Raw genomic sequence first — 18234 nt, 5'->3', positions numbered from 1 at the left:
TGGCGGTAGAGTTTCACATACATTCTATCGACAAAAAGAAGTCTATAACAAGGCAAGGCATTCTACTGAACTCTATAGCCAATTTATTGATGGCCTAGACTCAATTTTTAAGGGTACGGTGCATCCTATATAGCATGTACAGCTGTGTGTACGGGCACTCTGTGCTCAAGAGTGTACACACACAATTCACAGGCAAGGTAAATGTATGCTCAAAGCGAGAGCCATATTGACCTTACAGGAACTGTGGTCTCTTAATACAACAGACTGCTCTTAATTGGCTACATTGTTTTCTTTTTTTCTTTTAAACTGACCATCAGGGCAATCTTCTTTTCGAATTTAGAGTAGAAGCCTCAGCACCGGCACGTCAGTATGATGTCACTAATCGGGATATATTTTCTCATTTTTGGTATAAGAAAGGTGATTAAATTATCATTAAATGCACCAAAAACGATAGCTGACATACTTTCCGTGTGGCCTCTTAATACAATCTACTGCTCTTTGTCCGCTTTGTTTTGACGGCCAAAGCTCTTTTTGAACTTACCAGAACTCACAGTGCTGGCAAGTCAGCGTGATGTCACAAATTTCAATGCATTTTCTTCTTCTTCAATCGTTTTGGCGCAGGAAATATTCTTGAATCTCACTAGATTTGCTGTTTTGGTTCCCTCTTTAGTCCTTCCTTGCCAACAACTAGATGCAAGCAGATGCAGTCGGAATCCATGAGGTCACAGCGTGCTGGTCCAGGAACTTCAGCGCAGGGTTCCCACTAGTCCTTCATTTTTTGCATCTTTTCTGGCTTACCAAGGCTGCTTTCTCGGTATGATAGAGTGGCCGTTTCGCTACTCCCGAAGCATAGTTTACTAATACAGCTTAACATAATATTTCGCATTAGTGCCCCTCTAATGCTTCCTAACTATACTTGGCCTATAGAAGATGCCAAGGCGAAAAATGAAGGGAAGGGATTAGTTAAGAATATTAATTATGGTGTATTACAATGTGCACCTAAAGCGAGTAAGTAGGCGCAGGTCTTTTTTTTTTTCTCATCAAATAGACGCCACTGTGCCACTGACGTGTGAGCACAGCAGCATTAAAAAAATTACTCCATCTCCCGCTAAAGAGAACCATGTGTGGATGCGAAGCAGCGGGGAGATGGTTAGCTTGAGCGGGAGATGGTTTCGTGGCAGCGGCCCGAGCGCTCATCGCGGCGCTGCACAGGAGAGAGAATGAGGCGCGCGCGCTCCGTCATTTTCATACCGCGGAACTACCGTGGCGCCCCCAGTGGAGTATGCAGCTGTCGCACCACCTGTAGTGCGCACAGCTCCGGATTCCTAGAGGAGAGAAAGGGGGGAGCGTAGGAGAGGAGAGACAGGAGAGGGGGACGCGCATGCGCTGTGGGGGTGTGGCACACGGGCGCCGCTCCGTACAGTAGAAGATTCCTAGAGGAGAGAAAGGGGGGGGAGCGTAGGAGAGGAGAGAGAGGGGGAGGGGACGCACATGCGCTGTGGGGGGTGTGGGACGCCGCGGAAGGGACGGACAAAGCCCCTGCCATAAGCTGCTTCGCATCTAAAAAATAAAATATAAAAGCTAAGCTTGGAACTCACTGATTCTCTGCCACTTGGCCACCCAGCTGTCCTCAGGGTTCATCAGAGCGATCATGCTGAAACGAGCCAAACAAAAACCGCAATGCAAACATTCAGGCAACTTTGAAATTCTCTGCATGGCCAAATGCGAATCAAACACTTTTTTTTGCACTGTTAATGCTTCTAAGTCTGTGGAACAGTGGTGCGGTAACCTGAATGCATACAAAGGCGATGAGAGAATTTAGATGAAATAAAAGGAGGGTTTATTTGGAGGAAAGCCGACAGGTTGGCTTAAATGGAGCGCCAACTTCTGGCTGCTAAATGCACAATGGAAAGGTATCATCACAAAGACCAAATAAACAGAAGATGATGGTACAAAATACCTGCAGAATAAAGCAAGCTTGACACAGCACTCTCAACATCTTACACAACCAAACACTTACTACAAAGGACTTCTGCATGATTGATTGTAGCTGGTGAGACACTACCAGTACGAAAGTTCCCGGTGGAGTCGTTCCAACTTTTATACCCAGCAGTAACTGTTTTTATGGTGCATATCACTAACAAGCGCACTGTGCAGAGTACCTCGAGACTTCCCTGTCCTTGACATTATAAAGCTTTTATAGAACAATGATTTAACAATATTGATACACAGTAGGAACGACATTTCATGCATAACACAGCTCACTGATTTTAGTCCATACTAACTATTTAAGAAACTGACAATACTTTTCAGCTTGGTTGCACATTCAGTGGGTTTTCCAGAGTGGTTCCTGGCATCCCACAAAGCTGCAAAATACTTAAGTTACCACGCCTAAAATCGAAATTTTTGATGATGTCTTGGGTAAGCAACCTTTTGCCATTTCACAAACAGTTCACCACCATGGGCAACTATTCATTGTCATATAGAGATGTCACCTCTGGCTACCAATGAGAAATTGTTTCAAGTCCATAAATAGTTCTGAACTTTCACCAAACTTACCATTTAGAATTACATAAACCGTTATGACTTTCCTAATGGCTTTGCCATTTACCATACAATTTGGTTCACCCCTTTACTTTATCCCCCATCAACAGAACCTTGACGAAGCTGCAAAGTGGTGTCGATCATGGCAAATTACTATCTTAACGCTGATAAATTCAGACCAATGACATTCTCCACAAATGAAACAAATCTTTGTTTAGGCATTTGCTTGACAAAGGCATCTAATTACTAATATGTGTGTATTCTCTTGACATTGGGCACAAACTGATAAAACCGCAATGTGTCATAAACACGAAGCTTTTTCAAACAACCCTCGAGCCGTTCCCATCGCTGTTTGAAGGGTCTCATATCTAACATCTGACCCCATCAGGCCGAACCCATGATGTTAACATGATCCCCCCCATAAAGATTACCAAATCCAGACCCTTGAAGCCAATAGAAACTGAGTGCCACATTTACATGCCCTCAATTGCAAACAGCCTTTTACTGTGATCAATGAGTAGTTAATGTCATCACGCTTGTTTTCCTGTTACGGAATATGTTCATGACCACCACACACCTATGGCATCATTTGCTTGTTTACCAAATCAGTTCTGCGGAAATCTGCAAGGTGGAGGAAGATTCATGTCCTGGGTTCAATTTCTGGGCAGTGATAGATTTTCTAAACAGCAAAGCTTTCTCTGAGAAATATGTATGGATTTCCTCTATAGCTTCACACTACTCTGAGGTGAGCGACACTTTCCCCTTTCACTTGCTTGTTTCGGTTGCATATTCTGGCATTCGTACATTAACCCAGACTGTCAGTGAGTGTTGACAGACAGAGATATTTAATTTGTAGACTTTATGTTGTGCTAAAATGAAACAGTGCTGCTTCTTATGACAAGCCAAATTACACAGTATATTTTCCCAGTTCTTTATACTTATTTAGCACCAATAACTAAATAATGTATGACTGCGTCTAAGCCACTTCATTATGGTGTGCATGTTACCTGACCCCATGATAAAATGCTGCATGTGCATTTTTGAGCTGTGTTGTAAACGTCGCTATCACAGGGAAACAATCTATCCTTGCAGCAAAACTGTAGGTTCCCTGCTGTCGTAAAGGAGTAATATATTTCTTATGCATTGTGACCGATGATGTGTTCTATGTGCGTTAGTCTGTCTATCCCAATTAAAGACCACTGCAAGGCCCTTTTAAGCATGTGATCCAACAAGTTGCTGCACTATTATACAACATTGAGCGCACTGAAGGTTGTGAACCGCACTTTCCCACATGTTGTATAGTTATCCAAGAGCTAACTCTAGCGTCAAACCAGCTAACTGCCAATCTTCTTTTATGAGTAATCCTTGGCACTTATCGCTGCACCCCCCCCCCCTCATTTGCATTCTTCTTTTATATCATTCTTCTTCTTCTTTTCATCTTCAATTATTCCTCTTCCTGTTTTCTCAAACATAAAATAACTACAATGGCCTTCCTGTCAGCATTATGCACCGCTACAGGTTTTATGAAATGAGGGTAGCACAACAGACAAGGGTGAAGTAGGAAGATCCCACAAGAGCCTGTTTCTTCTATAATACCTACTGCACTACCCTCCTCCCAAAATAGATTCATGCCAACTCACCCAAATGCCAGCTGTAATACCTGCCTCTTCTAAGTCATACATTTAATACAACCCAACTTTTATGTATTACTGCATAATGTGGCATTTGTAATTAATTGTGACTCATGCAGCAGTGGCTTATGAATTGTGCACTATAAGGAGTAGCAGCATTAAGATACAATGGTGACATCCTGTCTACAGCAGCTGTAGAGTTCGCAAGGCACTTGGAACGAATTCACCAGTTTCGAGATATTAATTCCCGAACTTTGCCGAGAAATGCATTGCCATTCCAGTTACTTTCTTAACAAAACGTCGTTCTATGCATTGAAGCACAAAAGTAACTGGAACACCAGTCCATTTCTCCGCAACGTTTGGGAATGAAAATCTCGAAACTGGTGTCATCCTGAGAATTCGTTCCAAGTGGGTCCATCGCCTTTCGAACTCCATGACTAGAATTTGTAAACTGCAATACAGGCCATCAGGTAATTAGTTAAAAACTTAATTAGCGGATTCTTGCTAATTAGTCAATTTTGCATTTCAGTTTTTTGTGCAAGTAATGTCTGCCTCATCGACTAGACCAGCTCATGAACTAGAATTGTGCTATCTGCCACAGGCAACCTTAAAAAATTTTTGAAAGTGTTCACTGAAACACCGGGTATATTCAGTGTATCCAAGCAAGAAAGAGGTTCGCAGCAAGATGGAGACTTGATGAACAAATTATCAATAGCGGTCTCAACAAGGTGATTTGTAAAAAAAAAAAAAATTAATTCTGCGGTATTACGAGCCAAAACTATGATCTGATTATGAGGCCCGCCATAGCAGGGGACTCCAGATGAATTGTGACCACCTTGGGTTCTTTATTAGTGCACCTATCCCTAAGTACGCAACCAGTTTTATATTTCACCCCTATCAAAATGTGGCTGTCGTGGCCGGAATCGAACCAGCTACCTTGAGCTCAGCAGTGCAACGCTATAGCCACTGTGCTACCACTGTGGATAGTAAGGGGACTTGTCTTGCCCTGACGAAGTTTCTTTTGACAACGTTTCCTTGTTGAAACATTGGCTCCAGCTTGAGACATCTCTTATTCAACTACTCTTGATATAAAGTGCATACATGACACTCTTACATCAAATGATCCCTCTGCATGGTTGCATAGTGATATTTAAGGAACAGGGCAAAAGCACTAAACTCGAATTATGCTCAAATAAAACAGAACCGCCAACCAGACCTACCTCAAAATTTTTTAACTTTTATTTTATGCCATCACAAATACTGAAGTCAGCAGCTTGACATCCCATGAACAACAAGATTCAGCCAGCTGTATTATAAAGAAAATCAACAATTGGGCCGGTGCACAGTATAATTATTACTGCTTTTTTTCAGCCAAATTTACTTCTGGGCCAGTTCGTACATGATCCTGAAGATTGCTTAGGGCAAAATTCAGCAATATGGAAGGCAGACAACCAACGTCCTGCCTGTCCAGTCTTCAATAAGCATTTATTTGAGCTACAGTGCTGTTGATAATATTAGGATTAAAGCTACCGTTACACAGATAAAATTCTGAGCTAATATTTCTGGTTTATAATTTTTATGAAGTATGTTACCGGCTATCAACACCCCCGCGTATTCTTCACGGCTGTGTGACACCACCCGACTGGTTCATAAGTTCACAAATGACGCGGACCACAGAAGCCGAAAACACTGGCAACACTCTCTTCGCGTCGATGACATAAACTTAGAAGAAGTACATAAAACTCGACAGAAATCATAAGCGGTTTGTCGTAATTTACGCTAAGTGAGAGTAAACAAGAAACCAGCCCGCGCAAGGAAAAGCTGCGCCATGACATACCCGTCGAAGTTTGAGCTTGTGCAGTCATACACCATGTCCCTGTTGTTCTTCATGTGAAGGTATTCATCACAGTTGTCACATCCGTCGAATTCAAACTGCTCGAACGTCTGAAAGCAAAAGAAGAAGTGAGATACGAGAGACGGCACAAAGGGCACCGTGTTGGTTTCGTTTAAGCTATATATGCATGCTTACACCCAGCTACTCAGACAGCCTCCTTAACTAATTTTAATAAAAGTAGCAAAACGAAGCTACCATGTAAATGCCCTCATGTTGACAACAAAAGAACATCGTTGATTAGGAAGCTTCATTAGCCGCTACGGGTACAAGAGCTATTCACTATCGTGAAGCGAGAGACCGACACATTAGCGCATTTAAGCTTGCATGCGCAGTGCTGTTCTACTCTTAGTAACTGATAAACCGTGTTTACCTTGATCATTGAACACAAAAGACAGGCTCTGAGATTCCGCAGATCTTTCGGGATACTTTCCAAGGAGGCTGCCATTTTTGCCTTTGACGTTCCAGCCTACAAGCCAAAAGTCTAAAACAAAGTCAGAAAAAGACGATAGCCGATGACGGCTTCTTGAAGTGGTGTCGCCATCTGAGAGCAAATACAGAAACTAAAAAGTTTCTTGAGCTTGTTCTTGAATTCGAGAGACCGAGAAGCCGCGAATGAGTTTAATGCGTTTACGTGGGTGTGACGCCGCTACGGACCGTAATGTTCATTGCGTGTCTCCACGAAACAACTTGGCGATTGATAGCCGGCTGGGGTTGAAGTGCGAGGGGAAATACCGAGTGTTTTACGTCACCGACGCAAGCGAAACAAAGTTCGCGGCAAGTGAGATATTGAGCAGAGCCCCAGCTGTGCGTGTTCGCGTGCTTCCCTGCCGAGTTTAGCTCCCAATACAACTTGTCTTTCGGAAAAAACGCTGGTCAGGACGTGGAGAAGAGCAACTATGCGACTCCGTTTACGCATCGCCACAAGTCCGGTCATCCAGAACCGTTTTTGCTCCGGTTGATCTACTACCGCGTGGGTGCTCTCCGGTTGTTGTTGGTGCGTGCACCGACCAAAGCGTGCGATATGTCAGTGTCAGATTTTTGTATCACGCTCGAAGACACCGTTGACAGAGAGTGCATCGCCAACTTGGGAACGTGCGGCTTGAACTCCGTGCTAGCAGTGACGGTATGTGTGGCAACGCTTCTCCTCTGCTCGGATCAAACTCGCCGAGTGCGCGATGCGCTCTTCGAGGAGCACAACTCGCGGTGGATCCTCACGTTCGCTATAATCGCTGTCCACCTGTTCGAACTGGCCGACGGTGCTTTGATCCTGTTAAGGCGCGAGCAGCCCAAACAAAACTTGCATCCCATGCTAGGCGCTGGAACGTCGATCGTGGCCGTCATTTTATGCATTTATTACTACCATAAAGTTGAACTGTGCGGGAAGCGGAGGAGACTGTCCGTTTTGCTGTTTTTCTGGCCGTGTGTCGTCGCACTGAAGATGTCCAAGCTCGTTATTCTGTACGGAAAAGGACTCGGCATCAAGCACGCAACTTTAGAAGGCACTTGGTTCGGGTTGTTCTGCTATCTTGCCATGTTCCTTGTCGAGCTGTCGACGTTCATGCAAAAGGTGAGAGTAAAAAAGTTTCGTTTCTTTTCGAGGTGTAGCTGATCTCACGATAAGCATGGATGATTAGGAGTGTATTGCACTTTTCTCATGCTTCCTGACTGCGCATGCGGATAAAGTTTCGCTTCTATTACGCAATTACAATGCAGAGCTTTTAACTTTACATGTATAGCATTTGTATTCTTCCTTTATTACGACTTCTCTTCTTGTCCAACCTAGTGGTTCTCTTTTGTAATGACTCGCACATCTCATTGGTCAGGAATATATACCATTGACACCCTTTGATTCTCCAAACTTCTAAGATAGACTGTGTTACAGTGAGGTTCAGAGAATCGAAATTCATTATGGTCACCATTAAACAGAGCAACCATTCTTAACCCGGCTACTATGCCAGGCCATGTTAATTATTTTTTTAACATTATTTTCTTTTGCTTTCTTGCTATATCTTGCACCATAACCTAGTTGAGTTCATGTGATCCTATTCTTGTGTAGAGCTGCACAGTCTTCTGAATTTAACTCTAGTGCTCCATTTTGACAGTTCTGCTCGTTACAGGCATACAGCTGCAAGTCGGAGCTCAGAGAGGAAGCCAATGGAGCGTCTGACAGTGACCAAGTCACTTATCAATACAGTCGTGCATCGCTGCTTTCCAAGTGCACATTCTTCTGGCTGGTGCCTCTGCTGCGACAAGGCTACCGCCGTCCATTAGAGCTGGGTGACCTTGGCTTTCTGCCAGAAGTAAAGGCGCATCCCCTTATGTCATTTACTATTTTGTAGTTTGACTCCATTGTTTATGCTCACTGAAGCGTGTGGGTCTAATTTTAGTCTGGTGTTTGTTTTAGAGAACCCTTAAAAATATGCGGCCTGTAGTGTTTCAGGATGCTTTGGGAACGAGTGGAATGTGCTAGTGGGGCATTCCGTTCATTGAAGGATCCGAACATGCGCATAACTCGTGTTTTTGTTTCCTACAATCCTTCTTCCCAATTGTATTAATGCAGTGGGCTTGCTATTTTTTCATCCAAAATATTCATATTGACTCACAGCTTATAGATTAACTTTAAAACGTTGGCTGTGTCATTTCTTTCTGTGTGTTCCAAATTTTTCTATTACTTTTGCTATTATGTATTACAAAGTTTCACAGAGTGCAAAGCAAGTGTAATGGATATACTGGAGAATGAACAATATTTTCGTCCACTTTATCTCCCCATGCACTGGCTAAACCCAAGTCCTCTTAACACACACCACCTCAAAAAACTTAACAATCGAAAAATTACTATATCATGGTCGACTTATGGTTGGGAGAAAGCTTCATTTGTAGCTGTACATTCAGAAATCCAAACAGTACAGAGGATCGCAGGATGACTAAGGCTCTTAAGTGGACAGAGGTCGAACAAGGGATCTCAAGGGAGCCAACGTTCCTACAAAGAGACTTCATCAGGGCAACAGCTGCTTTTGTTGAAGCAGTTGTTTCTCTAATGAATACAAGTTCTCTTGTTGAAATGTTGGCACTAAAGGCATCCCTTGTCTGACCACTGCTTTTACCTTCAGGAAGCACTGAATAAATTCAAATATTTCTTTTGGGCACCTGTGTGCAAGGCACACTAAAAAAAAAAAATATTTAGAGAATGCATCCTGTTGCGAATGTTATACACATATCATAAACTACTTAGCATCTTATTATCTGTGTACCTATTAGAGATGCATTTTGAGCAATTGGACAAAAACCTGTTTTTCTAACGTTTTTTCCCGAAATTTTGGAAAAAATGGAAAAGAACCAATTTTCTTGAGCATACAGTCAATAGTTTATTGCCAAATGTCAAAAGCCATAACTCTCATTATGTAAATAACACAAGTGAAATGCTTTCTGCCTTTTCACAAGCAAATGCAGGGTTTAACAAATCGAAAACAAGCCAGAAGCATCACCGCGAACGCGTTCAGTCATCTGTGAACGGGTGGGGCTTCTTAGAATTGTTACGGCAGTTAGAACAAAGAACGCTGAAATGTCTCTTCTGTGGCTATTTCGTCGTGGCTTCGACTATGGAAATGGATCAAGATGTCTCCCCGACCGTGAAGTGCATCCACACGTTGGAAATTGGCCGTACCATTGCAAAATCTGCTTCCACACGGCTTCATATGCGGACTTCTGCCACAGGTTGCACAAGTGCACAAGGGAAAGTCAAAATTGAACAATAACGGGCACCAAAACATGAGAAAAAAATTATGGGGTTTTACGTGCCAAAACCATAATCTGATTATGAGGCACGCCGTAGTGGGGGACTCCGGAAATTAAGACCACCTGGGGTTCTTTAACGTGCACCTAAATCTACGTACACGGGTCCAAAACATGAGAAACCGCACCCGAATGACAAAGCCACGCTGACGCTGGAGCTGACATTATGTGATATCGATGGCGAGTCATCAGCCGTCGTTTGGTGTTTTTGTATCATGTGCGACGTTTCAGCTTCGCGTTCTGCGGTTCACATTCAACGCTGGGTGTTGCCTAAGTTTTATTTCTGTACGTTTTTCCCCGCGGAAATTTTGGCCAATTTTTCCAACTGCGTCGAAAAAAACGGAAAAAAAAACCTGTTTTGTTTTCTTCCGGAATTTTCCCGTTTTTTTCCGCACTTCGCATCTCTAGTACCTATAGGTGCATGCAATTGCACTAAACGAGCACAACAATTGTTCCTCTAATACAGTTGATGAGAGCAGGCTGCTACAGTGTTTCTTCGAACCTCTCTCTATATCTGTCTGAAGAAAACAAGGGCCAACCCTCCCACTCCAATCACACCAGTGTGATGTTTATGAATTTTGGCTATTTTCTATATATACTATATGCGTGTGTGTGTGTGTGTGTGTGTGTGTGTGTGTGTGTGTGTGTGTGTGTTTTCACCTACGAAATCTTTCAGAAGATTGCCAAATGTAATTTTTATTAATATACAAGCACCAGTGCAATTATTTTCCCCTAATTATGAACATGGCTTGGGCAGACGTTGCCGCAGTCTGTTATATCACAGGGAGTTGATGTGAAGAAGAGCCTCAGCAATGGGTCTGTCCAGTTACAGCATTAGATTGATTTCTCATCGTTAAGCACCTGATAGCCTAAACAAGACATTCATTTCCTTGTCTGGTTTTGACGAATGCATTCCTGCAATCTTTCACTTTTCTTTATATTTGTTTGTTCATTTCACTATATAGTACACTTTCCTTTTTTTTATTAACCATTGCCCTTTTTTTTTTTTCCAGAAACACACAAATGAGAACCAGTACAGACGATTTAATGAAGTGTACTCAAAGGAGAAGGTAAAATGTTTCTTCATTATAGCTGTCATTTGTGGTTATCATATTCCTCGGGCTATCGTCAATGAACAATACATGCTTCGAAGTTGACATTTCACATGATGCAAGCTATCTAAGTGGGTGAACTATACATGGTTTAATTTTTTTGGATCGTAGGCACGCTTGAAAAAAAAACAATGCCTGATGTGCCTGGAAAGTTTTGCAGTGCTAAAGCACATAGTGGAGATCAGCGGATAAATTATAATAATATACTTTCTAATAAAGGACCTGGTGCCTTATAGCTTTAAAGTTTTGTGCACCAACTGTATACTAGTTGCAGATGATCTAAACAGGAAAACCTATTTTCAGCCGTAATTTTTCGCTGCAAACTATACAGTAGGTGTGAGCTATAGTCTGGAAAATATGGTACTTTGTCCTTAACCATGGATTGCAAATTATTTTAATGTGCTTTGAATGGATGTTGTACATTACCTGGGAGTGATTTCAGTCTGCTCTGGTAATTACTGGCGCTTGGTGATTGCAGTATTCGAGAATTAAATTCATGTGTCTGGAACAAATTCTGTATTGACTCACTACATTTCAGCAGACTGAACTTTGCCTTGCTTGGGCAAATTTTGTTAGTGTTCAATGAGTCTCTTTCCAGTGGAATGTGCCCAACTGATCTTGTGGCTCTTGTTCTTTTGAATATAGACCTATGTTAAGAAAACATGTTTAATTTGAGCAACCTGGAAAGCTGATTTAAAGGCACCCTGAACTACTTTTTATCTAAGTGGATAAAGGCATTTGAAGTGAAAATAGGCTATTTCAGAAATACTTTTCCACAAAAAGTACCTAAATGCGTTCAGCAGAAGTGGAGTTATTGGCAATCAAACACGGCCTCCGCTGTGCTCCCGTTCCTTCTTCAATGCCTTGCACTGCAAAGGCTACGGCGGAGAGGGGCATGGCCACAACTCTCTGCCTTCTAAACGTCGCCGTGGCACACAGTTCAAATTTCATTTTGGATGTTAACGTAGAAGCCACTACTTCCGATTTTGGTGCATACCACGTGCTAAATGTAAGCCAAACGCGGTTTTCCTCAGTGAGCCGCAGTGCGCTTAGCCAGTGGACTTGTGGCGGCCGCGATATCTACACTACGTAGCCGACCGCAGCTACCAATAGCAGCCGCATATGGGAATGCGCTTTATTACGAAATAAAGCGTCCAAAAAAGAGTCAGGAACATGGCTTCTGTTGAAAAGAGAGTGTGTGAGTGAAAGGTGACTGCGCTGCACTTGCGAGCTCCACGCACCGTGTACAACAGCAAAACTTGGCTGAGGTGTTCACAGCAGCATATGCTACCCGCGGACTGTTATTTCACCAAGCCCAACGGGTGGTTCAGGACCCCTTTAGAAGTGGGCTGGTTCACTAGGAAACCATCTTGATTTATTCAAGCAAAAGCTAGACATTGTTTTGGTATATGTTGCTCTAATGTCTGGTTACTTTATGCTCGTTTAACACTGTTTAATTTTTTTTAGCTGTGTTCCTTTTTTCTTTGTGTGTGTATGTGTATGAAGAAGTAATGAATATTTGAGTACTCAGCAAAATAAATGTCTATTTACATGCAATATATTCATACTCTGGTCTTCTTTTTTTCTAGCACTAACAGCAAACAAAATGTTAAGGGGATGCAAACATAACTAGTAAAAGAAAGCTTATTGTTATGGTATTGCAGTTATATTCAGCATAACTTTGGAGTCAGGTTGCTTCAAATTTTTTTCTTTTTTTTTCTTTCATTCAGTATGTTTTTTTCCCCCTATATTTGAGTAGAATATTTAGAGGTTGTCATATGAACACCATCCCACTTTCACCAAACTGACACAGCTATTTTTTCTCAGGCCAAAGCGGAGGCAAAAGGCACCAGAGTATCACTGTGGTGCTGTTTCTTGAAGACCTACTGGAGGACGGCACTAGTAGGTGGTCTCATCAAGGTCATAGGGGACGTTGTTGGCCTAATAGGTCCACTCTCTATCAGCCTGATACTAGAGTATGTAGACGATGTTACTACAAACAAGATCTCTAGTGTGGTAAGTAATCCTTTGTGCCACTTCAGTGAGCCTGTACAACTTCAGAAAGTTCTTGTGAATTGTGCGTGTGCTATGAACAGCTTACAGCAAGATTATTGAATTCGCTTTGTAGCTGATAATCACTAGAAAATTACTACTATGTCACTTCTGAGACACGATAGGCTCAAGATAAGCCTCGAAACTTTGCGCACGCTTGGACTAAAAATTTGGCTTCAGGAAGCAATACCACTGATTGTGGGATGTGCGGCTAGGTTTGTGGGTTATACAGTACTTCCTCAGCTACATTTCAGTTTGATGCCTGTGTGATTAGATATTTGCAGAATATTGTGTTTTCATAGAAGACACTTGTATCTCCAACTCAATCATTAGGGGAATCAGTCCAAGTTTCAGTTGATCTAGGAGTACACTTTGTTTGATATATTCTAAAATGAGACCTCCAGGTAGAGCCATCCAGGGAACTTCTTAAAAGTGAGTGCACGAGTCGTATACATAAGTGGGAATCATTTCAGCATTGTGAGAGCAAGAAATGTCAACCTAATGCAATATTATTACTTATGAATGCATATGAAAGCTAAATACTGTAATAATAAAAAAATATATCGAGACATGTGAAACAGGTCAAGCATTCTGACTGCATTAACTCTGTGATGGCATGTTGCTGCTTCTGCTAGTAAGAAAGTGTCCTTAGTTATTGGGCCGGACACTAGCCACCACAGCTACACGTGTAAGGAGGTTTTGGATGACCTTGTGTTGAAAGAGTTCATTGAAATTTACTTGATGCACTTAGTTGCCAGTACAAATTTTCGCACTAAAGTTTGGTGTGTTAATCTGCAGCAGGATATTTGAGACAACCCTCAAATAACATGATGTTTCCAGTAACATTTAATTATTTAGTGAGCATATCGACAGCATTCTAATTGACCAATTGGTTCACACCACAGTACCATATGTATTATCGATGTGTTTTGACTGACTTGAACAAGAGAAAATTATGACCTTAAACATTATGCTTTATAGTCTCCTATGATGTCTATTAGTGCTTTCACTGTGCAAACATGATAGAATTGAATTTTGCTACTGCCTGCTGTAGCATAGCATTTACAAAATAATCTAGAATTATGGTGTGTGACATGTAAACCTTTGCTTTGTTACAGAGTGCAGACTCATATCCAACAGCAGATGAAGTATTGAGCAATGGCTATATCTTATCATTCATTATCCTGATAGCTACCTTCATGCAGAGCACATTTTCAAACAACTTCAACCACATGGCTATCATGGAGAGCATCCATGTACGGTCTGCACTCCAGGCAAGTTGAGTGTGCTTGTAGTAATAATATGACGAGAACAATAATGATTTATTTGCATTAGGGTACATTTCAGTTGAAACTGAAACTGAAGACAGACACCACCTTGGCTCATTTGGTCATGTGCTGCATGTATACATTGTTTTGACCCCACCAAAAGCATGCCACCCTGCCTTCTGCAATTACTTGATCTAGAGTTTTAAAGAAAAACACCTGCCTACAGCAAAGCACACAAACTCAGTCACCTAATTTCACCATTCTGCCTTAACTCTTTTAACTATGACCACTTTGATATCTGAAAACCTACATTTCCTTTTAGAGTCCTCATAGCCAGTCTTGGCTGCTCTTGAAGCAACTGTGAATTTCTCTTACTGCATAGAGGTGTTGATACTAGGTGGCAGTATTCGTATGTGATGCTTCGTTTACATGTTTCGGGTGGTACTCGGCTTTCTTTTCTGTTCTGTTTTACCTGCAATGCTGTGCCAGTATTCTGCTTTCTGCGCTGTCAACATATGTACAGAGTCATCACCTCCGCCAAGCTGTCCCCAAAGCTGTTGATCTTGCCTTGCTCCTTCCAAAGGAAGTGAATCCTTTAGCAGGAAATGACTAGCTTGTTGATGACTCACAGCAAACATCCACTTTCTCAGTTTGCTCATTGCAACCATCTGCAAATTATACATTTCCAACGATTCTCACTACGTGCTGTTTCAAGCAACAATATGCAGTGCAGAAACCCAATCTTGCAGCATATGGGATGACAATAATTTAACAAAGAAAGAATTTCACTTGAGAGGAACTCATTTTCTAGGGCTGTTGAAAAGCAGCAGTTGGTCTTGTGCATTAAGCAGAAGGAAGAAGAAATGCTTTTATCTCATATAGAATTCTTTATCTCTGGATCATTGCTGTGAGGTGTCGTGAATGTGGTATGTTATGTGGTAAACTTTATCGAACATCCATTCCAGTTGTCACAGCTCTGTGCAAGTGACTTATCTCAAGTAGGTCGGTGCAGATCCATTAGACATCTGTAGGGCATGCCTGCCTTCTTCATTTCTATTTCGTTTTTTTGCACTAGGTTGCAGTTGCCTTGGCTGATTAAGGCCTCTGAGCATTCTGCAAGATTCTTTTCTTCTTCTTATCTAGAAATAGGCGTAATCTGTGTCACTCTTAAGTGCTTTATCGTATGTGTGAACGTGTGACATCATTCAGAGAGGTTGGAATTTCACACCTATTGCAGTGAAAGAAATCGCCTTTCGTTTCAGCTGTTGCAGAAAGAACAGCACTATCTGTAAGCACATGCCAGCTACACTTGTACAATGATTAAGTGCAGGTTTCCATTAAGCTTCACTTTTTTAATTAAAGTGATTGTTGTGGCAGGGAACACTATGTTAAAAGGAAGTTCACATTTTTGCATCAAAAGCCAAACTTCAGTGAATCAAATCTTGTGTGGCAGTTCAAAACATGTCCATGCAGTCTTGTAATTCTTTTATTCTTTTGTTCGAACAACCATTCTTTTGTTAGAATTCGAAATAGGATAGTGAAAGGTAAATATAAGTATGGACGTAAGAGCAACAGGTGCACTTAACACTTTTTTTTTTAACTTCTCAATGGCCTCTGGCACAAAGTAGGTATATTGCATTTAGACTGGCCTAACTCATTTAGTTTTGTTTTTGAGTGTACCATTATTTGGTGTTTGATTGTGTGCTATTATGAATAGCATAGAAACAATGCTAACAAAAAGCATTACCTTCCACTAGTTCCTTTTTTATTTTTTACCATCTGCAGGTTTAACCAGGAAGCATGTGTGGGAAGAGATATAACGTGTAAATGAAGCGCCTGTTTGTTGCTTTGTAAAACTTGTTTCATTGTTGTTGCTAGGCGATAATAGTCTATGCTTGTTTCAAATGCAGATGTTGCCTAAAACAAGAATGTATAATTGTCCTCATGAGTAATTGACAAATGATGATAATGTGTGGCTTTTTGTGAAACAAGGACCTGATATTGGCAAAAGGTGCCAAGACCATGGCGCTCCTTGTGAACCTCTGTGAACTTTCTTCTGTGAATGCTCCTGTGAACCTCTGTCTTGCTTGAAGAACACAGAAAGTGCTATAAAATATTGCAGAATGGATAAATTGAAATCAGAGGCCAAATTATCTGAATGACACAATTATTTCAGAGCCTGGTGTATCTGAAATCTCTGGCCATTGCCAGTGACATTGATGTGGGCATGGCTGTGAATCACATGTCAGTGGACTCCTTCAATGTGATGCTGCTGTTCTCCATGGGCCACTACATCTGGGCCGTGCCTGTCAAGGTGAGGATGACTTTGTCACAAGCTCTTAGGGAAGGGCGGGTCATGTGGTCTCTTAGTTTAGTCTGGCAGGTTGACATTTTTTTTCTGTTTCTGCCCCTTTGTTGCAGCTGATCATTCTTCTGGTGCTGCTGTACAAGCAGTTGGGCTACAGCGCTCTTGTGGGTGCGGCTACCATCTATGTCCTTGCACCACTGCAGTATTGGATCTGCACCAAGCTGTCCGAGCTGCAGAAGGAGTCTTTGGTACTGTGAGCTTCTGTCTTGGTTGTGTGGGCTCATTAACATTTTTTGACTTCCTATCAATCTCATGTACCTGCTGTGTTTGCTTTTGTATGAGCCGCCCATTCTACAGACTGCCCCTTAAACTGAACTGCTCCACAATAAATGTGTAATATCTACAGTGCTTGCTTTTTATATGTACCACATGCCAGTCATATGTTCTTTTCAGCTGTGGCCTCAGTGTTATCCTTTAGATCAAGACACCTTTCAACTGAATCAGAGCTGTTCATCTCATCTGGGTACTCTTAGGCAAGCACTTGGCTTATCTGAGCAACCAAGGAGAGATGAAACTAGGTGTTTCTTCCTTAAAACCTCTCCACGTACATTAAGTCGAAAAACATAAAAGATAGGCAAACAAAAAGGGCCAAGCATGCCTCTTGCTCTTTCAAGCTATAGTGAGGAAATCTGAATTAAATTCTGGGGTTTTACATGCCAAAACCACAATCTGATTATGAGGCACATCTTATGGGGGGCCTAGCTTAATTTTGACCACCTTGGGTTCTTTAATGTGCACTCAATGCACAGTACACTGTAATTTAAGGAAATTATAGTCAATGCACTTGTCACGCATCAGCTCTCTTTTATTATATTTTTTTTCAAACAATCATAGGCCCTTGAAAAATGAGCATGTGAGAGCAAAATTATGGAGAAAGTATGCATTGTTTCTAGAAACTCAAGCCAGTTGCAGTACAAGAGCTCGCTGAGAACACTCAGAGACAGGAAAAGCTTGTGTATACTTTGCTGTTTGAGGAGATGTCTTATCTTGAACACTTTACATCGATGTGGGTTAAGTGCCTGAGTTGTGAACATTGCTTCTTCTGTCTTCATGTGCCCTGATAGCTCAAGTGGTTACAAAAAAGAAGTGCTGACGAAAGCAATGATAGCTGTGACCCACTCTTCATTGAACATTGCCTTTACCATGTCTTGTACACGTTTCACTTCTGCTTTCGTCTTGCCTTTATCGCTATTTTAACATTTTCTTTTTTTTTTTTTTCAAAGTGTGCATGTAGCCTAGTAAAGAGAAACCTATTAGAACAAATATTAGAACTATAACACAACTATATAACTAACAAATATTAGAACAAACTATTAGAACAAAACAAGCAGCAAAATAAAATAAAAAGCAGGTTGCATTAAAGGGGTCCTGAACCACTTTTTATCGAAGTGGAGACAGACATTTGAAGTGAAAATAGGCTATTTCAGAAATACTTTTCCGCAAAAAGTACTTCAATGCGTTAAGCAGAAGCATAGTTATTGGCAATCAAACACAGATTCCACTGTGATCCCGTTCCTTCTTCAATGCCTTGCACTGCGAAGGCTATTGTGGAGTGGGGCGGGGCTAGAACGCT

At 41.6% G+C, this 18234-nt stretch overlaps 2 protein-coding genes across 9 annotated transcripts in view; one reads left to right on the top strand and one right to left on the bottom strand.

Moving 5' to 3' along the window:
• LOC119446586 (transcription elongation factor SPT4-A-like) overlaps positions 1 to 6579 on the bottom strand; it is a 101720-nt gene extending 95141 nt beyond the window's left edge. For all 3 annotated transcript variants that reach the window (XR_007466156.1, XM_049664232.1, XM_037711056.2), the window contains exons 1-3: positions 6440 to 6579; positions 6013 to 6119; positions 1599 to 1654 (exon numbers count right to left, since the gene is read on the bottom strand). Coding sequence is in view for 2 of the 3 variants with exons in the window: in XM_049664232.1 (XP_049520189.1) it covers positions 1599 to 1654; positions 6013 to 6119; positions 6440 to 6514 (238 nt within the window). In the remaining variant the exon portion in view is untranslated. The remainder of the gene's footprint in view (positions 1 to 1598; positions 1655 to 6012; positions 6120 to 6439) is intronic.
• A 109-nt stretch (positions 6580 to 6688) lies between these two features.
• Positions 6689 to 18234, top strand: part of LOC119446588 (ATP-binding cassette sub-family C member 9) — a 72939-nt gene continuing 61393 nt past the window's right edge. Inside the window, exons 1-7 of one of the 6 annotated variants that reach the window (XM_049664227.1) lie at positions 6689 to 7636; positions 8172 to 8369; positions 10875 to 10931; positions 12801 to 12989; positions 14144 to 14299; positions 16470 to 16607; positions 16715 to 16849. In XM_049664227.1, the coding sequence (XP_049520184.1) occupies positions 7091 to 7636; positions 8172 to 8369; positions 10875 to 10931; positions 12801 to 12989; positions 14144 to 14299; positions 16470 to 16607; positions 16715 to 16849 (1419 nt within the window). In that variant the 5' untranslated portion in view covers positions 6689 to 7090. The remainder of the gene's footprint in view (positions 7637 to 8171; positions 8370 to 10874; positions 10932 to 12800; positions 12990 to 14143; positions 14300 to 16469; positions 16608 to 16714; positions 16850 to 18234) is intronic. The other 5 variants (XM_049664226.1, XM_049664224.1, XM_049664225.1 and 2 more) reach the window with 5 other exon arrangements.

This window comes from Dermacentor silvarum, chromosome 3, assembly GCF_013339745.2.
Source record: "Dermacentor silvarum isolate Dsil-2018 chromosome 3, BIME_Dsil_1.4, whole genome shotgun sequence".
Taxonomy (NCBI): Eukaryota; Metazoa; Arthropoda; class Arachnida; order Ixodida; family Ixodidae; genus Dermacentor; species Dermacentor silvarum.
The sequence above is the reverse complement of the archived record's forward strand: the minus strand, read 5'-3'. Positions and strand labels throughout refer to the sequence as shown.